The 24,920-nt window shown below is 37.7% G+C and overlaps 1 protein-coding gene across 18 annotated transcripts in view; it reads right to left on the bottom strand.

The window, feature by feature from the left end:
• NRXN1 (neurexin 1) overlaps window positions 1-24,920 on the bottom strand; it is a 728,426-nt gene that overhangs the window by 473,396 nt on the left and 230,110 nt on the right. For all 18 annotated transcript variants that reach the window (XM_075708526.1, XM_075708515.1, XM_075708516.1 and 15 more), the window contains one exon: window positions 1-134. This exon is cut by the window's left edge and continues 168 nt beyond it. In XM_075708526.1, the coding sequence (XP_075564641.1) occupies window positions 1-134 (134 nt within the window). The remainder of the gene's footprint in view (window positions 135-24,920) is intronic.

Genomic DNA, 24,920 nt, shown 5'->3' with positions numbered 1-24,920 from the left:
AAGCATCAGTCCGTTCCTCTGAAGTGTTTTAAACGACAGAGTTATTTCATCACTGCTACTCTGTATGGGATTCTGAGATAAATCATAGCAGAAGTATTCTGATCCCTTGAATGTCGCAATATATTCTTCTTTTCCTGACAAACAGAAGGAGAGAAACAAACAAATAAAACATTGGCACATAATTAAAAGCAACTTGCATGAACTATTTTCATAGCTAATTCAACAGTATTACTGTAAGCACTGCATCAAAAAGTAATCAATTTAAAACACTTAAAATCCATGAATAAAAAAGAAAACTGTAAGATTTACTGTGAACATATTTTAAACTATTTTCTTACAGAATTTTCATGGGTATGAATAACCTCAGAAAATATACTGCATCAGCAATCATGTTAATGTTATTTAACCAATCTGATCTAGATCACATCTAAGTACATAGCATTTAGGTGAATGTGCAAATGAAAGCATTATTCCAGTCAAAACCCAGATCTTTTCGTTCTTAACTCTCACTAAAATCACAGCATCTCAAAAAGACCCAATAACCTAGATATCTCAAAGTGCTTTAGCCTAAGGTCTGTGAATAGACCAAAATTACAAATCACTCATTTAAGAATCATTCAAACCTGCACATAGCACCATGCTGAAGAACAAGTTAACATGATCAGTAAACAAATAGTTTTTTTTCTCAGGATGTACTTTTACCAGCCAGTATGTGCCATGCAGGTTATTTTCTTAGTTTATCCTGAAGATGACTACGAAACACAAATAGCAGAAGCTAAGCCTTCTGTCTCATCAGAAAAGCAAGTATAACATAAGGGGAAAACATGATCTCCATATAAGTCCTAACATATGCTGACCTTACGCTACCTGTGTACAGGGTTTAAAACTATAGGAAGGCAGGATTTATTTGTTTAGCTAATAATAAGTGCTAGTAAAATTTCTATGGAAACCTGTACATATTGGTGCAGTGTAAGGATGAAGGTATGAAAACCTGAGGATGTCAAATTTCATCATTCTTGATATTAAACTCAGTCTCCAGAAAACAGCTACATACATTACTCTATAACACCATCAGCACAAAACCTGAACATATGTATAAATATATAGATAAGGGAAATAACAACAGTGTGAACTTAAAAAAAGACTAGTGAATGACTGAGCATGCAAAAAGCAGGTATATAAGAACATATCTTTTTGAAAAGTTCCTGAGCATGTCTGTCTTCTGTTGTTCCATGTCATCTGCTTATGACCCCCTACAGCAGACTATACATTAACACTGATGCTAGATATTTGCAATGCTTCTCCTTAGACAGTAGGGCACAGTAAATTCAGATAGTACTGCAAAGTAACTTCAGATAGGACTCCAGACAGCAATTGCATTTTGGCTTAACTTTGCTTTGTAATAAGAGTATTAAAAATTATTGGTCTATTTATTTTGAAGTGCTATCTCACAGATTTGATGCAGAATTTTTTGGATTTTTTTTTTTTTGTGGCAGCAACCAAATAATACTAGACTATTATATAAAAAAAAAAAAAAAACCACAAAGCAACTGTTCATATAATATGCTCTGTATACAGCCCAAAGCAGGCTTCAGCAGTATCTTGCCCCAAATGAAAGAAATCAGAGTTTGTAACAGGAAACCCATAGCTGGATTTCATAGCCTAAGCCTATTTTGTAAATAAACTCTTTAAAAAAAAAAAATTTAAAAAATCACCTCTCTGAGCACCCTTAAGGATGCTCTTCCCTGCTACGTGTTGATAACACCTCTCAAAACACAAACAAAACTAAACAAAAATCCCCAGTCTCCAGTTTCAGATTAAGCAATGTTCCTCTATTACAACAAGCAGTTGATCACACACAGCACACAGACTGCTTCCTGTATTGGCCATTCATCATACACAACAAATATGCAGTAGGAGCTTGGTATCATCCTAATGTGCTACATCCTAACCAGACTTCCGTACGGCTGTAATATTTAGATAGCTGCTACCTCCATGAACAAACCCGATCCCCTTTCTGGGGAGGAACTCAAATAGATAGGCTCATGAGTACAAGTAGTTGCATGGTAAGAAAAGTTCCAGCGTAAGTGGTGTCTCACCCTCCCAGTTTCAGAAGAACAAGAGTCCTGAGATTTTTTTTTTTTTTTTTTAGAAACCATGAAATTCCATTCTTGACAAAAATTACGTTCTTAAAGGTGTACTAACTAATGCTTACTATGGAGAGAAAAGCAGTTAAAAGTGACTTTGGTATTTTATCACCAGACCACTCTTATCCAGCATAAATTTTTGACACTTAGGACAAGTTTCACAAGGTGAGTAGACACTGCAGCTTGCACTAAGGATACGCAGGAATTGCTGTACCCATTATCCAGGTCTTAAACCATCCAAATCGGTCCTACATGTAGGAAAACACTACACTCACAGCAACGTATCCTGGACCCTAACATGCTTCGGTAGAGGAGGAAAACCTTGGCTCATTCTGCATAAAGAATTTACAAACAATGCATTTTCTGGGGTTTCAGTGCACAAACCAGCAGACTGCATGAATACCATGCATCTCATTTAACAAATACTTAATAAAAGCATAAAATGCTCAAGAGCAAATTTATTTGGTACGGATGTTTACTGCAAAGGCATGCTAAAACAGCATGAATAACTGCAATGGACAGATGATAAAATTTAAATGCAGCAACTTGGTACATGTAGTTTTGTCCCATGTATTTAATAACTGTAACAGAAAAAGCTGAAGGACATAAATGAATCAACACGCAAAATATTTATGTATACATAAATACATACGTACTGTAACTACTTATGCACTGTAAACTACTTCTGTAAAGCCAGATCATTCACACAGACATGAAAAGGCATGGGAGTGTAAATGCATGCCAGGCACATATTTTTTTAGATTATTGCTAAAGAATCTGAAGAAGCAAGAAGGAGTATTCATTCAAGCAAAATTATAACCTTGGACTGTAAACAGAGCCACAATTTACATAGACTTGAAAAAGACTTTAGGGTTGTGTTGTGTTGACCTTGGCCAGCTGCCAGATGCACCCCCAGTCCCTCTCTCACTTCCTTTCCTCAACAAGACAGGGGAAGAAAATAAGATGAAAAAGCTCATGGGTCAAGATACAGACAGGAAAGTCTCTTACCAATTACCATCACAGGCAAAACAGAGTCAACTTGGAGAAAACTAATTTATTGCAATTAAAATAGTTTTGGATGATGGGAAGCCAAATTTAAAACACCTTCCTGCCTGCATCTTTTCCCCAGGCTCAACTTCATTCCTGTCATTCCTTCATTTCCAACTCTGCCTCTCCCCACCCTGCCCTGAGTAGCACAGGGGGATGGCAGCCGTGGGCAATCCATAACAGCTCTTCCCTGCTGCTCCTTCCTCCTCACATTTTCCCCCTGCTCCATCATGGGTCCTTCAGGATGAGCCTGGCTCTCCACAGGCCACGAAATCTCCATCCCCTCCAGTGCGGGGTCCTCCACGGGCTGCAGTGTGGACACCTGCTCCACCATGGTCCCCTCTCCACAGGCTGCAGGAGAATCTCTGCTCTGGCACCTGCAGCACCTTCTCCCCCTCCTTCTCTCACCTTGGTGCTCACAGGGCTGCTACTCACACTTTTTTCCTCGCTGCCGTGCAGTGTTTCACCCTTTCTTAGGCATGCTTTCCCAGAGGCACCCCACTCATGGCTGAAGGGCTCAGCTGTGCCCTGCAGTGGGTCTGCTGGAGTCGGCCACGTCCGGCACGGGGCAGCCCCAGCCTCTCCTCACAAAAGCCACCCCTGCAGCCCCCTCACCTCTTCCTGCTCCCAATACCTCACCACAGACACCAAACAGAAGGGCTAACATTTCTGTGTCTCTCACTCCATAACTGTAAGCATTGAAGGCTAAAACCTTTTGGACTTAATTGCATTTTTCTTGAGGGAGAAAAATAAAGGGCTAAATCAGCAACCCTACACCTCTTCACTGGAGAGGGGAAAAAAAAAAACACAACCCACAACACAAAACTAAACAACAAACAAAAAACCAGCTTGAGTTGTCACTGGAAAGATGAACTCAGCATCACTGTGACTGGAAGATACCTACTTCATATGGATCCCATTGGATGGCCCTTTGGGAAAAGCAGTAATGGCAAACTCTGAACTCTTCTTCTGCAGCGTCTTTTTGATCAATGATATGCACCCTGCAGCATTCACTTTTAATTTTTGAACTCTTTCCCATTCCTTTTAGCTTCAATAACAAGGTCTGTGATACTCAGTAATGTCACTAAAGAACTGTCATTAACTGGTATGTTTCATAATTTTCCTATGAGGTATGTAAACAACTGTTAGATATGCTACAGTTCTTACTTCTACATTACTGTGCCATCACTCCAGCACATGAGCTGATCAAAATCAACTCTCATATGAAGCTTCCTCCAATTCACAGCAGGGAGAGAGCCCATTAGGGCATTTCTGGAAAGAATTCATGAATCTGGGGTTTAATTTAATCACTAATTTCAGCAACAAAACTGTACAAAAAGTTTGAACCTGAAGTTTTGGCAGTTGAGTGATTATTTAAGTCATGCTGAAGCATTCAGTTTTTAATCAAATTATTTATTTTGCATCAAACTAGCATTCATTTGTTTAAACATTGACTTTAAAGTGTGTGGGGGGGAGCGACAATTGAGCATAGCGTTTCACTTCAGAAAAATACTTCGATTAAAAAACCTGGACACTGCGGAAAAAACCTTTAATTTCATACCTTTTCTGCCAAACTAACTTTTTGGCTCACCTGCCAAACTACAAATGTCCGTTATTTGCTTTTTTGCATTGCAGGGTTGAGTTTCACGTATTCAGTCTTCAGAAGTAATTGCAATACTCTGATATGGACCCTGATTGCAATACCATTGCATTGCAAAACAGTACAGGACTCCATTAGGGTAGGATACTAATGCAGTAAAGTGCTGATATTTATCAGATAGGTCAGATACATACTTCAGATATCTTGGAGAGGTTCTGATCTGACAACAGTATGCCCGTGGGCTGCAGAGTCAGAAGATGAACCCTCCCCTCTGTGGCATTCAAGACAATGTCACCTTCCAAAACTTGCAGTTGTGCAACTATGGGCACCCTGACTGAATGTCGTCATTCCTGATATGGATTGGCTCCATTTCATCTGTTTCCTTTGCCATTAAGGTTTTAGTAATTATGGGTCCCTAAGAGGCTGCTGGAAAGCCAGCTCAGAGAAGCACAAGGATGGCCAGAAGTGATTCTGCCAATCTCAAAATCTCATTGCTGAAGAGAAATCTGACTTTACCAAAACTCCTCCAGGCAAGCTCCAGCTGTAGGTACAGCAACAATTCCCTTTTTCTCAGTAGTTACTATGTTTTCAGTAAAACTCATTCAGATTTCTGATGTAAACAGCTTTTAGAAAGCTAAGGTTGAAAACAACAAAATGATTCAACAACATTTTGATGTATCAGGAAATTCGTTTCTAGTATCAATAGTTAAAAGAACTTTGATTTTTATTCTGATGAGTTCTACTGCTAGGGAAAAAAAAAAAAAAAAAAAAAGACAGACAAAAGGTCACAGGGCTTGACTGAGCAGCTAATGAGAGAGTCTGCATACTCAACTAGGTAGTCATCTCATTTTCCAGTAGGTGCTGCCTGCTAAGAACTACAGGACTTCTCCACAGGCATCTCAACTGAAAATACACTTCTTGGCATTACAGAAGAAAGAATCCTGAAAACTACCGGTTTCAAATGACTGAAGGGAGATTAAGCGTATAGTAACTTTTCACAGGAAGTATCTCAACAAAACTATTTCCTTATAATTTGAAGAGATATTCACAGCATGAGAATTCAAATAATATTTACTATGGCAATATTCTAGTTTGGCTAAACTGCACGTAATACAGGAATTATTTGAAGGGAGGGGAGGTAGCAACAAACTATCTCCACATTTCTCCAGTCTTCAGAGTAGTGCATTCCTCACAAAAAAGTAAAACTCCCTCTGATGATCACTTGGATGCAACCTCAGACATCTTTGCACTCCATATGGCATTGATATTTGGAAAGTGATTAGACACTGCAACTGCAATGCTGCCTTGCCATACCCAGCTATGAAATGGGAAGATAGAAGATAAAACAGCCACAGCTCTGCCACTGTATGGTTTCAGTGTAGGCTAGCAAAGATTCAGAAAAAACAAGAATAGGAAATAAGGTTATAAAGCCTTATTGTGTTCTGTCACTGAAAAAGAGAGACATTTCTAGCAGACATACAGCAGGAGCCACATACAAGTCAAAATGTTTCATTGAGTAGACACAGGACAGAAAAGCCATAAAGCAATACTGGTGATCATTCCTGTATCAACTCTCTAATGTCAAGCAGATGTACTATTTTACTCTTGATATGAGAATATATATTTAGAATAGACAGACTGAAAAAAATTATATAAACCAGTCAAATGTTATACATTAAAAAGCAGTTATAACCTATTGCTACATTTTATACCACAACTTTTGTTGATTTAAAAAGTGAATTAAGAACAGGCTTTATTAATAACCAGTTGTGTTTACTGCTAGTTGTTTGTTTATTTTTTCAAATTATCACTTAATGACACTTAGAGAAACCATTAAAAATGCATGGCAGTCATTCTCACCAGTATGAAGTGTTGCACTTCATTTAATGACTAAAATATAATTACCTGCATAGAAAAGCACAAGATAATATGAACACCAATAACTGAATTTAACACATTTTTATTTTGAATTTTGAGTACTGTAAGTCATTGTATATTACTACAGTTACAATCCAGAATAACAACTTATGCATAAATACAGAAAGAAACGATCTATTTGTGTCACAGAAAAGATTCAGACAAGAAGCATGTTTTATTAAAGCACCCGCTACTGCCAGAACGGGTATGTTTCCTATTCTGTTACTTTGAATTTGCCCTGTTCCCCACTCAATTCAACAACAGTTTTAATATTCACTTCTCTGGAGGTTCATTTAAGTCCTTAAGGTCTTGGAGGTTCATTTAAGTCTTAGGGTCTGATCAAATGTCCAGAAGAAATACTTCCACAGACTTTTACAATTTTACAATCATACATAATAAAATCCTACATTTTACAATCCTACATAAGCACTATGTTAAGCTTTACAGCATATCTAGCCTCCTCCCTGGCAGCATTAAATCACAAAATAGGTCTGGCTGATTCCATAATGATTTGATTGTGTGCCCATGCCTGATTTAAATGAAATGCATATGACTGGATGCTCTGGTCTTATTAGGTAGTAACAAAATTGTCCAGAGAGAATAAGTCAAAGTTATTTATTGATATCTACAACGTTTTTTTACAGAAGAAGAAACCAACAGTCTTAAAATAAGTTTATTACCTGAATTACAAGGACCCATGTCATGTGGCAAACCAATTTATTATTATACAAAGTGTAGTAAAGTGCTGTCTACTTATCTGTCTACCTACCAAAAGAATTCTTTTCAAAGAGAAAATAAGCTGATATTGGCGATACTCTAAGGGCCAGGTTCCTTCTGTACAATCTTCAAAACATGAAATATGGACTGAATAAATAAGTTATGCCAAACCAGAGTCTAGTATGTTTGCAGATGTACTGTTTTGTGCTCCATTTCATGGCAATTTAAAATTCAAACATTTACCCATTACTCCATCTTCTTATTTATAAAGTCTTTCTGAAAAGTAATGGAACCAGGGAAAACTACACCGAAACAGCATGTGGATGAAACCATTAACAAGGATGACTGATACAATGAAACGAGACAGCCTAAACTGCTACTTCTGTTGTAAACATCAAGAATTGAAAACTTTGCAGTAATAGCAATCTAATGGCTTGCCATTACATACAAGGGGAATTCTCTCTGCATAAGGTATGTACCATTGAAACCAGAACGATCTCAGGATGCATCATGCACAGTGCTTCTCAGCATACTGCCCCTTTTAAAAGGCCAGCCTATACCCTTCCATTAACAGATCACTCACTGGATCTTAAAAATTATAAAGATTATAAAGTATTTCTCCAAATTTTATACCTGAATTTGACCTTAATTTTTTTCCCCAATTACATAAAATAGGCTTACTGGTTTGCATACTGAAACAAATCATGCAGGCACTCAAAGAGAACAAATGATTACTCTCTGCTTAACAAATTTAAGACTCAAGTATGAAAACCAACATAAAAAGACAGAATTATGGTAAAACCTGAAAAATTATTAATTCAAATGGAGTACAGATAGTCTACTTTAACGGTTAGTGTTTAATTCATTTTTAGAGTACTATTGTTGCTATCTACTATCAGTTTTCTGTTCCTATCTCACTTAAATACTTTTTTTTAATAGAAGAATCTCCTATGTTTCCTTTTTTCACATTCTTTTTTTTGCTTGTAGCAACTATTCTCCTTGCCCTCTAAACAAGTCCTTACAGAAAATTCCAAGGGAACAATCTGGGGAGAAAATGAGATTCATGATTCCAAATCCACAACTAGGAAATATCCACCTGTTTGTTTCATTTCTTCCCCACCTCCATCATGTAAATACAAATACTTGGCTCCCTGCCCTATTAATATGGTGTATGCTGAAAAGGATACAGCATGCTGGAACAGATTCTCTAGCAGGAACTGAAATTGCTGTTCTTGAGCATCTTACTTGTCAGCATACCCAGAAATGCATTGTGCAATCCATTGTTGTAATATTTAAGCAAACTGTGAGTAAGAAACAAGATACATCTTTATTACATGTAAATCAGCAAATAAGGGAAGTCGCACTCACAGGCTGTTAAAAGCAAACAGCTACACTGCAAATGGGAACTTTTAGTCTGAAAAGAGCTGCCATTAGTTACAGAAAGATGAAGATGCAGTACCACAAAAACAGCAGTTACCAGCTCCAGAAAGCATTCTAAAATATATTTCAATTTTAGTGGTCACATTACACTACTTTCTTTCTCCTTTATTAGGAAATAAGTCCATTATGAGATAATAATGGCTATCCTGATGTGAGAACAAAGCATTTAAGACCATGAGCAACTTATTCAGAAGGAGTCAGGAATCATTTCTCAAGGGTTTCTTATTATTACTTTAAATGATTCTTTTGCAGAAAAATGCTGTACAAGTGTCTATTCATTCTAAAGATCCAGGGAGCTGGCTAACCATCTCAAGACCTTCTCCAGGAACAAGCGCTGCGCTAAAAGGATGACAAGGGAAGTAAGACTTTGGTTACTTGTTCTAACCAACTAATTTGTACTACCATAGTCTCTGTTTATAAAGTCCACTCTCAGTACATGTTTTATCTCAAACAGACACTACACCTGAAATCCTGGGCAGCAACGTCTGCACAACTTTTATCCAACATAAATGTATACTAGTTTTACTTGTAAGTAAACTGAAATGCAAAGTGAAATTCCACCTGACAACAAGAATTTAACAGCATAATTGATACAAAGTGATGTATAATATCATGTTGCAGTAGCAGAGGAGAAACGTGGAAAAGCTTTTCTAGCTCCTGTTTTGTTTTACACACAATTATTAAATTAGTTGCCAATTACAAGAAGTATGAACTTGCACAATGTAAGCCTCTGATCCCTCCCCACCACCTCAGATTAGAATAAAATGATGACAGTTGCCACTCATGATAAATTACTTACAGGGAACACTACATAAGTGATAAATTACTCCATTTTGCTAAGCAGCCATTTTAATTCATTTCTAAAATGGCTAGACCATGCAATTTCCTCACTAATTTTCAGTTCCTTTTATTTAATCACACAGAGTATGCTCTTCAAAAGCAAACTTGCAACTGGGGAGGGAGAGTGGAGCGAGCAGTTTTTAGGAATGATGCCATCTTAGTGTACATTAAATACTAGACTGCTAGAAGGCGAAAATAAGTGGATCTTTATTCCTATGAACAGTCATATCATTAAAAAGTAGATTAGAAAGTCTTGCAGTTTACATCATAGTGACAATGCCTTTCATGTAATTACTCAAAACCCTGAAGTTTCACATTGTCATTTTAAAGGCATTCTTATTAAATTAAGAATAAACTGCAAAATGACAAATATACATAACACTTCTACATCCACAGAAAAAGAAACTAGTTTTATTCAACATTACTGTTACCTTAAAACTCAGTGAGGGATTTTGGTCAACTGTTGGGAAACCAGGCTAGCATTATACCAACAAATAAATACAGGCTTCAGTTAACTCTGCCCAGGTAAAAACTGTGCTGAATAACTTACCAAAGGCCTTTTCCAGGCCTCAAGGCTCCCACTGACTTTGCAGCTAAACTGCAAAATACAGATTTTCAGCTTTCAAAGAATCAGAAGTACAGAGACTTTTGATATCAGATTGCTTACAGAAAACAGAGTTGGTAGAAAAACTGACATTAAGACGGTAAAAATAATGCTTTTAATTTTTCCTTCTGTTAACTATAAAACTTCTGCAAATGCAAGTTTTAAAATGATTCTGGTCTGAGTGATGATGGAGGAAAGGTAAAGTTCCTTCTCCCCATCCTGGGATGGCTCTCTTCTGCCTGCATCTTACAGGGGAGAGCTGCACAAAAAACAAATTCAGTTGCTCTTGCAAAAATTGAAAGGAGGCTGTGTCCCAGATAAAAAAAAATTTAAAAAATCCAATTCCTGGTCTGCTCCTTGGATAAAGCAATACTACTTTACTCCTCACTGGGGGTTCTCCAGAAGACTTGCATTAATTTTTCATTATCGTAAGTAAAAATGTGGAATAGAAGAGGAAGAAATACTTAAGACTGCTTTGACTTTGTATTATAGTTAACATACATTTCAACTAAGAGAATAAGGAAGAAAATAGTCCCAAACTAACATATTACATGAATTTATGATAATATGTAGAGCGAGTTAACTAGTTAAATTTAAATGATCTGGTAAAGAACATTTCCAATGCTAATAATAAACTTCCAAAACATGAACTGAACACCTCTCTTACAGCACCACACAGCACCGTGGGATTAGTGCAGCATGTCCTGGGGTTTGGATACAATAAAAACCAACAAGCAATTTTCTGGTCCTAATTAACTCCTGTTAAAAGCAGCCCAGCATAACAAGAGGTTTTCCAGAGATGCAGAGGGAAGGCCGCTGCAATGTACCATTATGTGCGTAATGAACCATTTTTTTAAAAGCCAGTTTTGCACTAGTATCAGAGGATTTTACAGGAATATGTAGCATTTATCTCAGTAATAAGAACCACAGCAATGATTTGAAAAAGGGAAACCAAAACAAACACCTTCTAGAGGGTATTATACACAACTGTCACATTTTTTCAATTTGTGTCTAAGATAACATCATTGAAGAAACATCTACATATAAACATTGGGAAAAAGTCTGTTGGAGCTCTGTTAGTCTTCAAAAAGCGTTCGGAAGAAGCTATTTACAACTCTTAGTCTTCTTATAAACATGGGAAATTAAATATGAAAACAATTTTTTTTACCATATTTTCCAGCATGCTGAGGATACTATCATCTAATAGAGTTTCTCATTTAAGACAAAGAAATGTTTTCAAGTTACTGAGCATATGAGGAATATATTCTATGAAAGAATCCTACAGCAACAAAGGAGACCTGAAATCTGAAGGCATAACTGAAGCATTCTACTGTTTAAAATAATGAGCAGAGAGATGGGCTTATGGCCTTTTGCTACCTGCTAGAATTTTTTGATCTAAACAAGCAATTCCTGATATCCCATTACAATGCTTTCTCTTTAAAGAAAGTTAAAGGAACCATTATGTTAGATAAAAACGCTAAAAGAACTTTTTTTTACAGATTATTCTGGATAAGAACCTCAAAACTTTACAAAGACAGACAGACCATTAGCCAAAAGAGCTATCTGAGCTTTGCTGTCTTAATTCACTGTCACATGGCTAATATTTCAGCCCAAACCCTATTTTTTTAAAATAAGGCCTTCTATGAGAAGCAGCAACAGGAGCAATATGCCGCCTTCTGGTGTGTTTGGTATCTACTTCAGTGGTTGAATACAACTCTGAGAATGAGGTGCCATCAGTAACTAGATCAAAAGTGTCCAAATGAGCTACAGGATCAGAAAGGTCTTGCATTTCTCTCTCCACATATGCTGACTTCACCTGTAAATACTTAATAATTTTTATACATCCTGTCCAATGAATCATCAAAAATGGACCCCCAAATACCCCTACGTGCTTCTTCTCTTAACTTGCAGGCTATATAAGACAACTATTTACACCCTAAAGCAATAAGATCTTTATTAACTGTCTGTAGTAGCACCTTTGAAATCTGCAATGTTTTTGCAAGTTAAAAAAGCTCATCATTCTAAACTAGCAATTGAAATGGATCTAGATTGGATACCTGTGGTGGTTTGACCCTGGCTGGATGCCAGGTGCCCACCAAAGCCGCTCTATCACTCCCCTGGAGTGTCCCAACTGGACAGGGGAGAGAAAATACAACAGAAAAGCTCGTGGGTTAAGATAAGGACAAGGAGATCACTCAGCAATTACCGTCATGGGCAAAACAGACTCAACTTGGGGAAAATTAGTTTAATTTTTTTAATCAATCAAAACTGAGTAGGAACATGTGTAGGGTAATGAGAAATAAAACCAAATCTTAAAACACCTTCCCCCCATCCCTCCCTTCTTCCCGGGCTCAACTTCACTCCCAATTTTCTCTACCTCCTCCCTCCGAGCAGCGCAGGAGGACAGGGAACAGGGGTTGTGGTCAGTTCATCACACATCACCTCTGCTGCTCCTTCCTCCTCAGGGGAGGACTCCTCACACTCTTCCCCTGCTCCAGCGTGGGGTTCCTCCCACGGGAGACAGTCCTCCACCAACTTCTCCCATGTGGGTCCTTCCCACAGGCTGCAGTTCTTCATGAACTGCTCCAGCGTGGGTCCCTTCCATGGGGTGCAGTCCTTCAGGAGCAGACTGCTCTAGCGTGGGTCCCCCACGGGGTCACAAGTCCTGCCAGCAAACCTGCACCAGCCTGGGCTCCTCTCTCCACGGGTCCACAGGTCCTGCCAGGAGCCTGCTCCAGCACGGGCTGCCCACGGGGTCACAGCCTCCTTCTGGCACATCCCCCTGCTCCGGCATGGGGTCCTCCCCAGGCTGCAGGTGGGTATCTGCTCCACTGTGGACCAACATGGGCTGCAGGGGCACAGCTGCCTCACCATGGTCTGCACCAGGGGCTGCAGGGGAATCTCTGCTCTGGCGCCTGGAGCACCTCCTCCCCCTCCTTCTTCACTGACCTTGGTGTCTGCAGGATTGCTCCTCTCACATATTCTCACTCCTCACTCCAGCTGCAGTTTGTGTCCCGGGCCTTTTTTTTATTAAATATGTTATCACAGAGGCACTACCACTGTCGCTGATGGGCTCAGCCTTGGCCAGCAGTGGGTCTGTCTTGGAGCCAGCTGGCATTGGCTCTATCAGACATAGGGGATGCTTCTAGCAGCTTCTCACAGAAGCCACTCCTGTAGCACCCCCGCCCCCCGCCGCTACCAAAACTTTGCCACGCAAACCCAAGACAACACCAAATCTTGGGATAATTTCTGCTTTGTGAAAGAACACACTGTTTCCCCCTTATTATTAAAAACAAAAGTTATAAATAATTTGTAAGATTTTAAGAAACATTTTTTTCTTCTGAAGGAGGGCAAAGGTAGAAGAGTTTCACATTTAGTGAGCAAAAGAATATTGCTATTTTAAATTGGCTTGCTTATAACACTTGGTATTGAAGTCTAATATTAATAAACTTAAATAAAAATTCAGATTACCTTCATCCAAATGTTAAATTGACTAATGATCACTACACTGAGTAATGCAAATTGGTTTTAATTTCCCTTTATGAATGTAACTGGCAGACAAAACTAAGGACACCACACACATTTAAGTGATAAGCACAGCACAGAACGTTCTTGATTTGGGTTAAGAACAGACCACTTTCTTTGCTGGAAAGAAGAACTAATCTAGATACATAGCTGAAAAAGACACAGAAAGTGTGTATTTTAGAATGGAGGCAAATAAAATATTATTAGTAACTGTATAACAATAGCAACTCCTGTCAAGGTCATGACCTTAAAGACAGCTAAACAGTCTCTATTTTACAGAGAATAACCCCTATAGCTATTTACGCAGAACTGCAGCCACCTGCATGTGCACTGTAAGAAACATTCAAGGGCACATCCAGAGCACTTGTACATAATCATCAAATGATTATTTCAAAATCCACATAAAACACTCAAATGGTTTCCCAGCATACATAAAACCTTGATGGTTATGATAGTGCTGTTATAATATAATCTTAAGGCTGTGATATACCTTCCTAGAAACAGTTGGATCTATTACCTAAAGTTTCCTTTTTTTTTTTTCCCCCCCCTGTAGTTTCAATGCTGCCCTCCACTCCCCTCTTCCCTCTATCTTAGTTTTTCTCCTTCAGAGACCATTACTGCACTGCAAGTCCTGCTGAGAGGCAAAGGTAGGTAAGCTGTATGCTGCTCAGTGTTCTCACTAATCAGCAGCCACTGGAAATGCCCAGTCACATCTGAAGATCAGAATAGGCCTTAATAACAAAAAAGCTCAATTTCCATTCTGTGTACAGTAGCCAGATAGAAACCAAAAGTAGAAGAGTGGGCATGTTAAGAATATGGGTAAGAGGCCAACTGAATTCAAAGTAGTTTAAAATGTTTCATCTTGGAAAAGATACTAAACCCTGATGAAATCTACAGAAGTCTGACAGATGATATTATATATTGATGTATTGTAGCTCTTTTTTTTTGTCTGACATGCTAGGTCAGGTTTTACTGGATTTAGGAGTTATTCTACTGTTACCACTCACTAGGGGACTAGTAAGTGTATTGTCATTATTGTTTGTTCTTAAATTAACACTCAATTTCCAGGACAATAAACAAAAAACCAAAGTACAATTATTTTTGTAATAGTTTGATAGGATACAACTGTTTTTCCTAATCCTTCCCCTCCCGACTTTCAAAATTTAGGTTATCATATTTTGGAACACAGGAGTTATTTGGTAAAGAGCTCTGTAGATGATGTAAACAAGGGCCTATGTCTGGTGAATATAACACCGGGGTTTTGTGTAAATAACAACCACAGATATTCAGATGGTAATTTCACATGTGGCAGTCTCAAGATCTGGGTTTACCGAATTGCAAACATGAAAGTAAGCAATTTTTTTGCTAATGAACAGAGATAGCTATCAATGTAATTTACATTAAGTTATAAAGGAGTATCAGCAGCTACCTAACTGATTTTTAGGAAACGAGTGCTACTGAAACAAATGCCCTAATATGTTTCAGAGCCCAGTCATTGTCACTGCAAAGCCACTGTGAAACAAGCCTGCTTGAGGAGGTCCTGGTTCTGTAGTGTGAAACAGCTTCTTAAACAGATAGTACAAGATCAGTGCAATATTAAAGCTCTTAAAACTATTCCCCCGTGCCTTTTTCCATGATTTTCTAAAGCTTACCCCCATAAGATGATAAAGGAGGAGACAATTTAAAGAAACAATGGATGTTAAGAAGTTTCAAGTTAAAACTGTCATTTTTCCTACATTAAGCAGAAGACAATTCTTTCTATCACTTCCTCTTTACAAAACATCAGGACTTGAAAATATGTACTCTTTAACAGAGTTTAATTATGTTTTAACATACTACCAGTAAGCTATATCAAAATAAGGATTAAGACCTACTGTTGATACTAATTTTTTTTAAAATTAGACTTTTTAAGAGTGTTAAGTAGGTTTCTTGGCCTGAACCATATTTTTTAAATTATATTTAGCAATACGCACTGTTTTATTTTGAGCTATGAATATATAGGAAAGTCTAAATTTATCTTTAAAAGTCCATTTTAGGCATTTATTGTACAAATTTAAATGATTTCTAACTATCATGAAGTCTCGTTATCAAATCTGAGAAAATCCAAGAAAACTTCTGCAAGTGGCAAAATAATCAGTATTCTATATGTTATGCATTAGTTTTTTTGAAGACTGACTAGATCTTTTTCCATGAATTCAGTATTACCTACTGATCTTTATTTTTTCAGAAGTCATAAGTCTTTGAAACTGCTTGATAAGGAGGCCTCCCTGCTGAGATTACCAACAGTCTTTTTATAGAAGCCCGCCGTTACACTGTAAAAGTGAAAGAAGATTAGCAGAGTATAAAAATAATTGGACTCTAGTGCTGTATTGACATTTTAGGGGAAAGATTTGCTGTCATGTCTGGGCCAAGTTATCTGCTGCTAAATTCCACTGAAGACAGCACATTTACCCCACTGATACTTTATCCTGGTTTTTTATGCAATAAATATGCTTAAGAGGTGAGAGACTTACAGTGTCATAGATAATTTGACATCTTTGCATCACTACATGCATCCAACATAAGATCTCATTTCTCAGGTGACAGGGTAGAAAGAAGACAGAAAGAGTGACACTGTCAAAAACAGACTCATCTTCAAAACATTAGATGTCAACAAGTAATTTCACTTCTTAAAGAACTTGTCTAAAATAACTGCCCAACATATCTCAATATTTATTATTGCTGCATAAGACCTTAGTATTATTTACAGCCTCATGCCCTATGGATATGAAGAAAAAACAACAACAAAGTAATCATCCAAAGAACACTTACATAAAAAACCCACAACTGAAAAAAATAATTTAACATATCTTACAGAGGATAATCAATAGAGAGAAGGTGAGATACTCTACTGACAGCCATAGTACATAACTACATAACTTTCAGATTTGGCTACTTTTTTTTTTTTCCCAGTCTTCTAAACTGCATGCAGAGTTTGAAGTTTCTCTACATATCAAGGTATGAAGACTGGGTTAACCACAGCTTTTGGTATTTGTGGTGGTGCATCCCCCCCTCCCCCTTCCTCTTTCTCTTCAGCAGCTTTACGATCTCAGGAATTCCAGGCTGCCGCTTTTGTGTAGCGAGTTAGTGAGTTAAGCGCCCCTTAATTGTACTAGAAAATCCTACATGGCTGAAGCAGACAGCCGCCCTGTCCTTATCAAAATCTTTGTACTATGGCTAATGATGGGAGCAAGAGCAAACAGCTACCCCTGACAGCCTTGAAACGGAGTGGTATCATCGTTACTGGAATTCCAGCAACTACCGATCCGAACTGCGGCTCGGATGGAAATTTACTGGTGATTAAAGTCAATCATCTCACAATCCTATAACCAGCAGTCCTAAGTGAGGCCCTTTGAGCTCCCCTGGACTGCCGCTGGCTGCACCAGCATCTCCCTCCGAGCGAGACGCCTCACAGAGCCAGCAAACTCTGAAAGTTTGCTACAACCAGAAATCCATTGCCAAAGACTGACAGCGGAGCCTGGGCTGAAACCCTTCACTCCTCGAGGTTCAACCCTCGCCCATTGAGAAATGCCAAGACATTAGACGTGAGTATTTCACTGAACTCGAGGGGAATTTTTAACAGGTATACCTTTTTTATATATGCATTCATGTTTGTGTTTATGCATGTGTGAATCAGTTTAAGTAGTCTGTAGATGTACGATTTAATTTCAAAGTGAGTCTTATACTGCTGCCTTATCCTTATTCCTATTAAACTGTTGACCAAGTCTGAGACTAAGACTGGACCTAGCCACACCTAGACTCCTCTCTGAAAAGGAGTTTAGAAAGCAAGGGTGTCTATTCTGAACCTCGTGACTCAAAGGGAGGGTCCTCCTTATCCCCTACATACACAATCCCTTTGTGGATCATTCCAACTCAGTGTAATTTAATTTTCCTTTATGCACTTCCATGTAGTAATAGAGTGAACCTTGCCATCTTCGAATCTGTACCTAAGTCACTGTTTTGATCAATTTTGTCTAATCACTTTGTTAATCACTGATGACTGAATGCTAGTAAAATATTACAATCAAATCCTGCAATTTGCTTACAAGTAAACTCTAAACTGTTACTAAATTAAACTGTGTAAAGTCACTCATTCACAATAAATTGACATAATCAGCAGGATTCACAAACCTGCATTCATGACAGTACTCCAGTAAGCTATTGGCCAGAGGGAAAGGGGAATAAGCAATGGAGTCTGTATCCTTGGCACCAAATGTTTCGGCAACTGACATCTATTCTCTACAAGTTTCCATCTCCTAACCAATGAGGAAAAAAAAATGCAAGACCGAAGCCTGCGTCAACAACAGCACGAGCCACAGGCTAGTTCCTCCTGCACAGCTTGAACAAGGCTTTTGGTCCCATGCAAAACTACACAAGAGTCAGGAGCAAGGAGTATAACTGGATTGACTATTCAAACACAAAATGTCTGCAGTGTAGGAAAAATTCTACAGAAACACATAGGTATAATAAACAATGACAAATTTTTGTTCTTCCCTATAGCATAAAGTAACTGAAAATTTGCTTTAAAACATAATATGAACACAAATGCTCTTACTAGGTGCCTCCACTTCCCCCCCAACTCCCATCTGTGCCTCATGGATCCCCTGCAATTACTGCTCAGCTCTTTAGACATACAGCCCCCGAGGCCAGTTAGGTCTCACATTTACTACATTAGGAAGACGCCATGGTGCAGTAGCCAGTTACAGGATCACTATACATTCAGAAAATGTTTGCACTGTGAGTTCTATAAGCTAGTAATTCAACCTTGTTCTACAACCTAGTGTTTTCTTCGAATTGCCGAATACGGTTTTGCTTTTCTAAAGTCTCTCTTCGTTTTATAGCACCTAAGAAAATGAGTAAGCCCTTTTACGTGCAATACACATGACGTACTCAGAATCAAATGTCTTTAGACTTCTAAAGCCATTTGATGACTACTCTGGATACCTTCAAATTAATTAAAACATGGATTTTTTTAGTTGTTGCTAAGTACTGCTTATGCTAGTCAAGGACTTTTCAGCTTCCCGTGCTCTGCCAGGTGCACAAGAAACTGGGAGGGGGCACAGCCAGAATAGTTGATCCAAACTGACCAAAGGGCTATTCCATACCATGTGACGTCATGCTCAGTATATGAACTGAGGGGGGTTGGCCGGGGAGCAGCGATCGCTGCTCGGGAACTGTCTGGGTATTGGTCGGCAGGTGGTGAGCAATTGTATTGTGCATCACTTGCTTTATATATTGTTATTATTATCATTACTATTTTACTTTATTTCAACTATTAAACTGTTCTTATCTCAACCCAGGAGTGTTTCTCACTCTTACTCCTCCGATTCTCTCCCCCATCCCATTGGGGCAGGGGGAGTGAGCGAGTGGCTGCGTGGTGCTTAGTTGCTGGCTAGGGCTAAACCACGACACAAGCAAACCCCGAATCTGTACATGGGCAGATGCAGGATAATTCTGTATTTTGGCTCCTATACACCTACAGCTTTCTCTCATTAAATGAGCTGTAACTTGACTAGTGACCCAATTCTGCTGTATCTTTTATTGTTAGAACAAAAACAATTATGAACAGCTCCCAACAAAGCTAAATCTTTTCACATTTTTCTTAAAACACTCTGCTCATTTCTGATACACTTAAATTTAATTCAGTCTCTGTAGACCTCCCAATGCCTTGAATGTACACAGATGAATGCAGAAAGATTAAACATTTTCTTACTGTGACCTACAACAATGTACTGAAACTTTAATTATTATGTTAATTCAAGCATTGGACCCAGTGGATTTATTATATCCCAGAAGCTAATACAATCAACTCTGAAGTGAGATGTGGGCATTAGCTGCATCTAAGTATTTTGTCTACAAATATTTAGGCAGAGTAACTAACAGCTATGCACTAAATAAAATGTTCTTAAAATCTAATCCTAATTTTGGAGCATTTTCCTCAAGCAGATGACTAGTTCCTCAGAAAAATACTGAAAATGTAGTTTTGCTTGTGTATTGGCCAAGCATTATCACCCCAAATTCCAGTCTTTTGAAGCAAGACAGGTTTTTATTAGACAAAGATCTTTATCATACTTGCCAGAACTCCATATCTTATGCAGATATATGCCACCATAGGACGACATTTGGTGGTGGGGGGGAAATCAATTTTCTTTTCCACTGCAGGACACAACTGGATATTGTCCACACTATATTAGGAATCAGAAGGAGAATACTCAACCCTAAAAATAGCACATTTGGAATAAACATGGCTTATTATTAAAGAGAAGAAATTTCCCAAGACGTGATGGCTTAAAGGACCAGCACTGGAAGAAACATCAGTCACTGAAAATTGAGATTTGACCTTTTTCCTGATAATACAAGTGTTTCTGATCAGCTGTCCCTCACATCAAATTGCTAGCCCCAGTTTTGTATCATTCATCTAGAAAGAATACCTACTAGGTGTTTTTTTAATTGTCCCCAGACTCAGCCAATAAATTTCCTTATTTTCCTTTAGCAACATGACTGACAAAAATGAAACTCAAGTTTTAGATAGTTTAGAAAAGAAAAAAGTGAAGAACCTTGATGGGATGAACTTGTCAGACACTGGTAAAACCAATGGAACTTTGCTGACTCCACAAACCTTTTTTTAAGCAATGGAGATGGAGGTAGCTTATACAGTCTTACTTTTCCTTGGTTTGCTACATCAGAGTATTTTCTATTAAAGTATCACAAAAGCACCTGTGCTGTAATTAGGAGCAATGTGACTTTCATCAAGGGAAAGTTAAAAAAAAAGGTTTAATATAATAAAGGCAAGCAGGAATTAATGCAAGCTTTCAGGCTTTATATTGCCAAGTAAGCCAGAGATTTTGTCCTGTGCTCATTTTTCATTATACATTTTAATTTCTTACTATCATATTGCCTTGATAACCATCACAAAGACAATTCCATAATTGCCAGATATAAATCTTTATGTTGTGAAGAGAAAAAAAATTACAAAGGAATTTTTTGAAGACCATGGACAGCTCAAGTGTATTTTATTATTATTTCTAAGCAATAGAATATTCAGTGGTCACAGGAATATTTGTTTCCTGTGTTACTTTTAACATCTCCCCAACAGCAAGACCACATTCAAAGGATTCTTACACATTTCTGCTCTATTCAAGTTGTATTCTTAACAATCTGTCCCGGATAAAGGCAGCATACCTCTCACATGAAAATATAATAACAGCCTTATTAAAGCACAGCTCTAACACAAACCTGTTTTTCTTAGTTTTGTTTTGTGAGGTTTTTGTTGTTGGTGGTGGTTTTTTCCCTTTAAACTCGTCAAGATCTGAACTGGCTCACACTACAAGGATAATCTTTGTAATTTACAGAACCTTTACAGTTTATTACATGAATGCAATGTAATTCCCATTTGTATATGAATACATATACACAAATATACATATTTATATATAGTACATAACCAGGGAATACTCTATTAATGTATTTTAATTAAATCAGTTGCTTCCCCCCCATTTCAGTATTTTTTTTAGATACCTAAAAAAAAAATCCAAAGCATTTTAAAATATCCTTTTTGGAAAATATAAGCTCATCTGATAGAACTTCTTCCTTAAAAACCTATGCTTGCTTTTTCTTCTTGCTCAAAAACATAAACACACTTTTTTTTCTTGATAGTGAAAAAAAAAAAAGGATGCTTTTTCCACATCTAAAGAGAGTTCAAAGTTACCATGGTAACCAAATGAAAAGTCACTAAGGACTTGCTACCACAGGCCTTTGCAGTATATACAAGGTACAGTCAGTAAGAGGTATTGGAAAGTCTTTTATGGTTATTTTAAATATACAGAACCAGCAAATTCAGTGCTGATTATTATAAACAAATGTTAAATGTATACATCTTGATTATTTTTGCAGTAAGGTACACCACAGAGAGACGTATGAGAGGCTCATTAAGTAAAGGTCAATTACTCCAAGTTACATAAAAATAACAGAATACTGGAAAATGTGTTATTGTATGAATCTTGTCATACTAAATTTTTTCAGTTAAGTATTTTGTTGTCATGAAAAAGATAACTTAAGCAGCAAATTATTCATTATACCTCAAATAAAACAGCTCAATTGATTTCCTGCCCTTGAGTCTGACAACTTAATGCAGCAAGTTAGCAAAAAAATAGCCATGGTGTTAATTGCGTGAGAAAATACAGTCCTGCCTTAAAGTTGCTGCATGTATCCCAATATACAGATTGCATAGATAACAGATAATAAGCCACCATTACTTGAGGATTGCAAGCCATCACATAACCATATATGATTCTGGGGGAAAAAGGAAAAAAAAAAAAGGAGGAAAGGAAAAAAAAAAGGAGGAAAGGAGGAAAAGAGAGGCTCAGTTAGACTCTTTGGATATGAGCTGAATACTTTTCAATCAGTGAGCTGAAATGACTAGAACAGAGAGGAATACAGAGTAAACTTCATTCAGTGAAACTGCTGTTCAAAAATAAATGAATCATCCTAGCGGCAAGAAATAAATTTTGGATCATATATTCACAGAAAACTCAAGAGTTGAATTTTTCTTTTCTCAACTGTATCATCCCAAACCCATAAATATATATTTCTAATTTCATCATGTAAGATGTTCTAGAGTATTAGTAGATTTCTATATTAGCTATAACCCACCTCAAGTTTTATTGGACAGTATTATATTCATGTACTTCTCGGAGCCAGACCCCAAACTTTCCTTGGCACTCCTAGGGCTAGGGGTGCCATCCTTCACAAGGGGTTGTGAAATTCAGCATAACTGATATATTAACGAATGAAAATCTTAACTGTTCTTCATAGCTCATACACTGTGTTATTCTACTCTCTTCAGGGCAGTAGTCAAGCAATTCAGTCTGCAGAAAGGAAGACAGGCTGGAATTTGGTTAGACACTTAAATTTACTCTGAAATTTTCTTAGACCTTTAACCAACAAAGAAGGCATGAATAGCTTTACTCAGTCCTCCCCTACACATGCTTTTGTTCCTCTGTCTTTCTACTAGCTGTATATATAGTTCTCATTCATTTTCCAAAAGTCTCACCACAGGATGCCAAAGCCTGCAAAGTCATTCAGGAAATTTCAATTATAAACAAGTAATTGGCTCAGAGAACAAAATCCCACACTGCTTGTCACTGAGTCCTTTTAAAAGCAAAATAAGCACATACTTCTATGCTATACCCTATCAGTCAATGCACTTCACATACAGGCCTTGCAAATTTACACCTTATATTAGGATGGGCCCTAGAGGACTCTGCTAATTATTTTGGGGTTGTATTTTAAAAGACATCTAAGATATTGTCATAAGCCCTTTTTTGAAGTTGTGTAAAGATGAAAGGATGTTCATTTTAGCCTATACTTTATAAAATTCTTTGTATTTTTGGTCCTCTCTTCAAGATCTTTAAGATTTGTGTGGCAGTAATGTCCAAGTGCTGGCAGTATATAGGGACACACGAGCACACCACCTCACCTAAGCAAAATGCCTAATCACACTTCTGAACTCTGCAGTTAGTCACCCTGTGGCACCTGTGTCATGTTTTATGTGCATATCAATGCAGAGTTTACTCCTGGATATTAGAGGTGCATTTTTCTTCTTACTGAGCAGAAAGATGTGAAATACTAACTGCAGGGACATTCCAGTCATATGATAGTTGCAGCACAACCTTGCATATACCAACTTTTATACGTTAAAATATTGAAGATGCAAAGCAGATTTATCCACCCTGTTTCCTGGAAGAACGCTACCCATACATTCAAGAACTCTGTTAATTCAACTAACATATGAAGGCATGTTTTGGTAACTTACCAATCCTGAAACAGTTAACCTCTGGGGATTTTAGTATCTCTTTTTACATTACTTTATATGTAGTTATTATTAGAGCAGATGGGAACATATTGAGGGGGGAGTTGCGTGCCACAGCACATCTTGTGGTCCTATTTACTTAACAATCCAGACTTGGGACCCATCTGGACCTCCTGGAGCTACACATTACAGTCCATGTCCCCAGATTTATTTCCTCCTTACACGTGAGGAAGGACAGGAGATGGTACATGCTTAGTTCTCACCCAGCATGGAGTTAGATAGGACTGAATCACCCATCTAGACCTAGCTGCTGAGAAAGGCTGAGAAAGATTTCCAGATCTCAAAGTTTAGACACCAAGCCCAGAGTTTATCTGTACATTATTAGTCATATGGAAAGAACACCTTCTGATATTTTATATAATTTTTTTTTTTTGGCCTCAATATCCTGAGATAACTTACATGTAGCAAATGCACTAAACTTAACTGTATTCAGACCTGGTAATTTATTCTCAGCACTTTGCATTTCATTTAGATTTGAAAATGACAAGCTGTTGGTCCAATTTTTGTCAACATGTTTTTAATTAGTTCTGAATTTATGACAATTAAAGCTTACAGTTGCTTTTAAAATGAAGTTACTGAATTTGCCTTAATTTGTTTTCATTGCTCAGCAATGTGTGCATTTTAATTCACCATGGAAATATTCCATCCTCTCTGCTTTCTGCAGGGAAGGCACTACCATCAGTGCTATCATAATTTTTTTCCTGTGAAACTTATTGACTAGAAAACAGACTGAAAACAACTCCTGGGAATGCTGGCCATGCTCCACATTTGACTGGCTCCATCTGTGTCTCAGCTGACTCAAAGACCCCAATGCATTCCAACTCTTTTGGGGGGGGGGGGGGGGGGGGGAAGGAAGAAGAAATATTGCACCATACCACTGATTTTGTATTACTTGTGTCTGCAGCTGCAGTTTTGCTTTTAGGCAAATCACATCTATTATTTATTATTCTAGGGTCATATACAGCACAAAAATGCAAAAGTTGTAATTCACTTAAAAGATGAGACTACACAAAAATAAATTGGCACTTCTCAAACTTTTTTGGGAGCAGAGAGAAGAGGGTTGAAGTATGATTGTCACCCAAATGAAGAAGTAATTTTAGCAAGTTCTTAGAGCCTTAATAATAAATGACAAAATTCGATATATTGGAAGAGCAAGGTTTGACCTCATATGCC

The sequence above is a fragment of the Pelecanus crispus genome, chromosome 3 (assembly GCF_030463565.1).
Source record: "Pelecanus crispus isolate bPelCri1 chromosome 3, bPelCri1.pri, whole genome shotgun sequence".
Taxonomy (NCBI): domain Eukaryota; kingdom Metazoa; phylum Chordata; class Aves; order Pelecaniformes; family Pelecanidae; genus Pelecanus; species Pelecanus crispus.
Note: the sequence above shows the minus strand (reverse complement) of the source record. Positions and strands in the feature narration are given on the sequence as shown.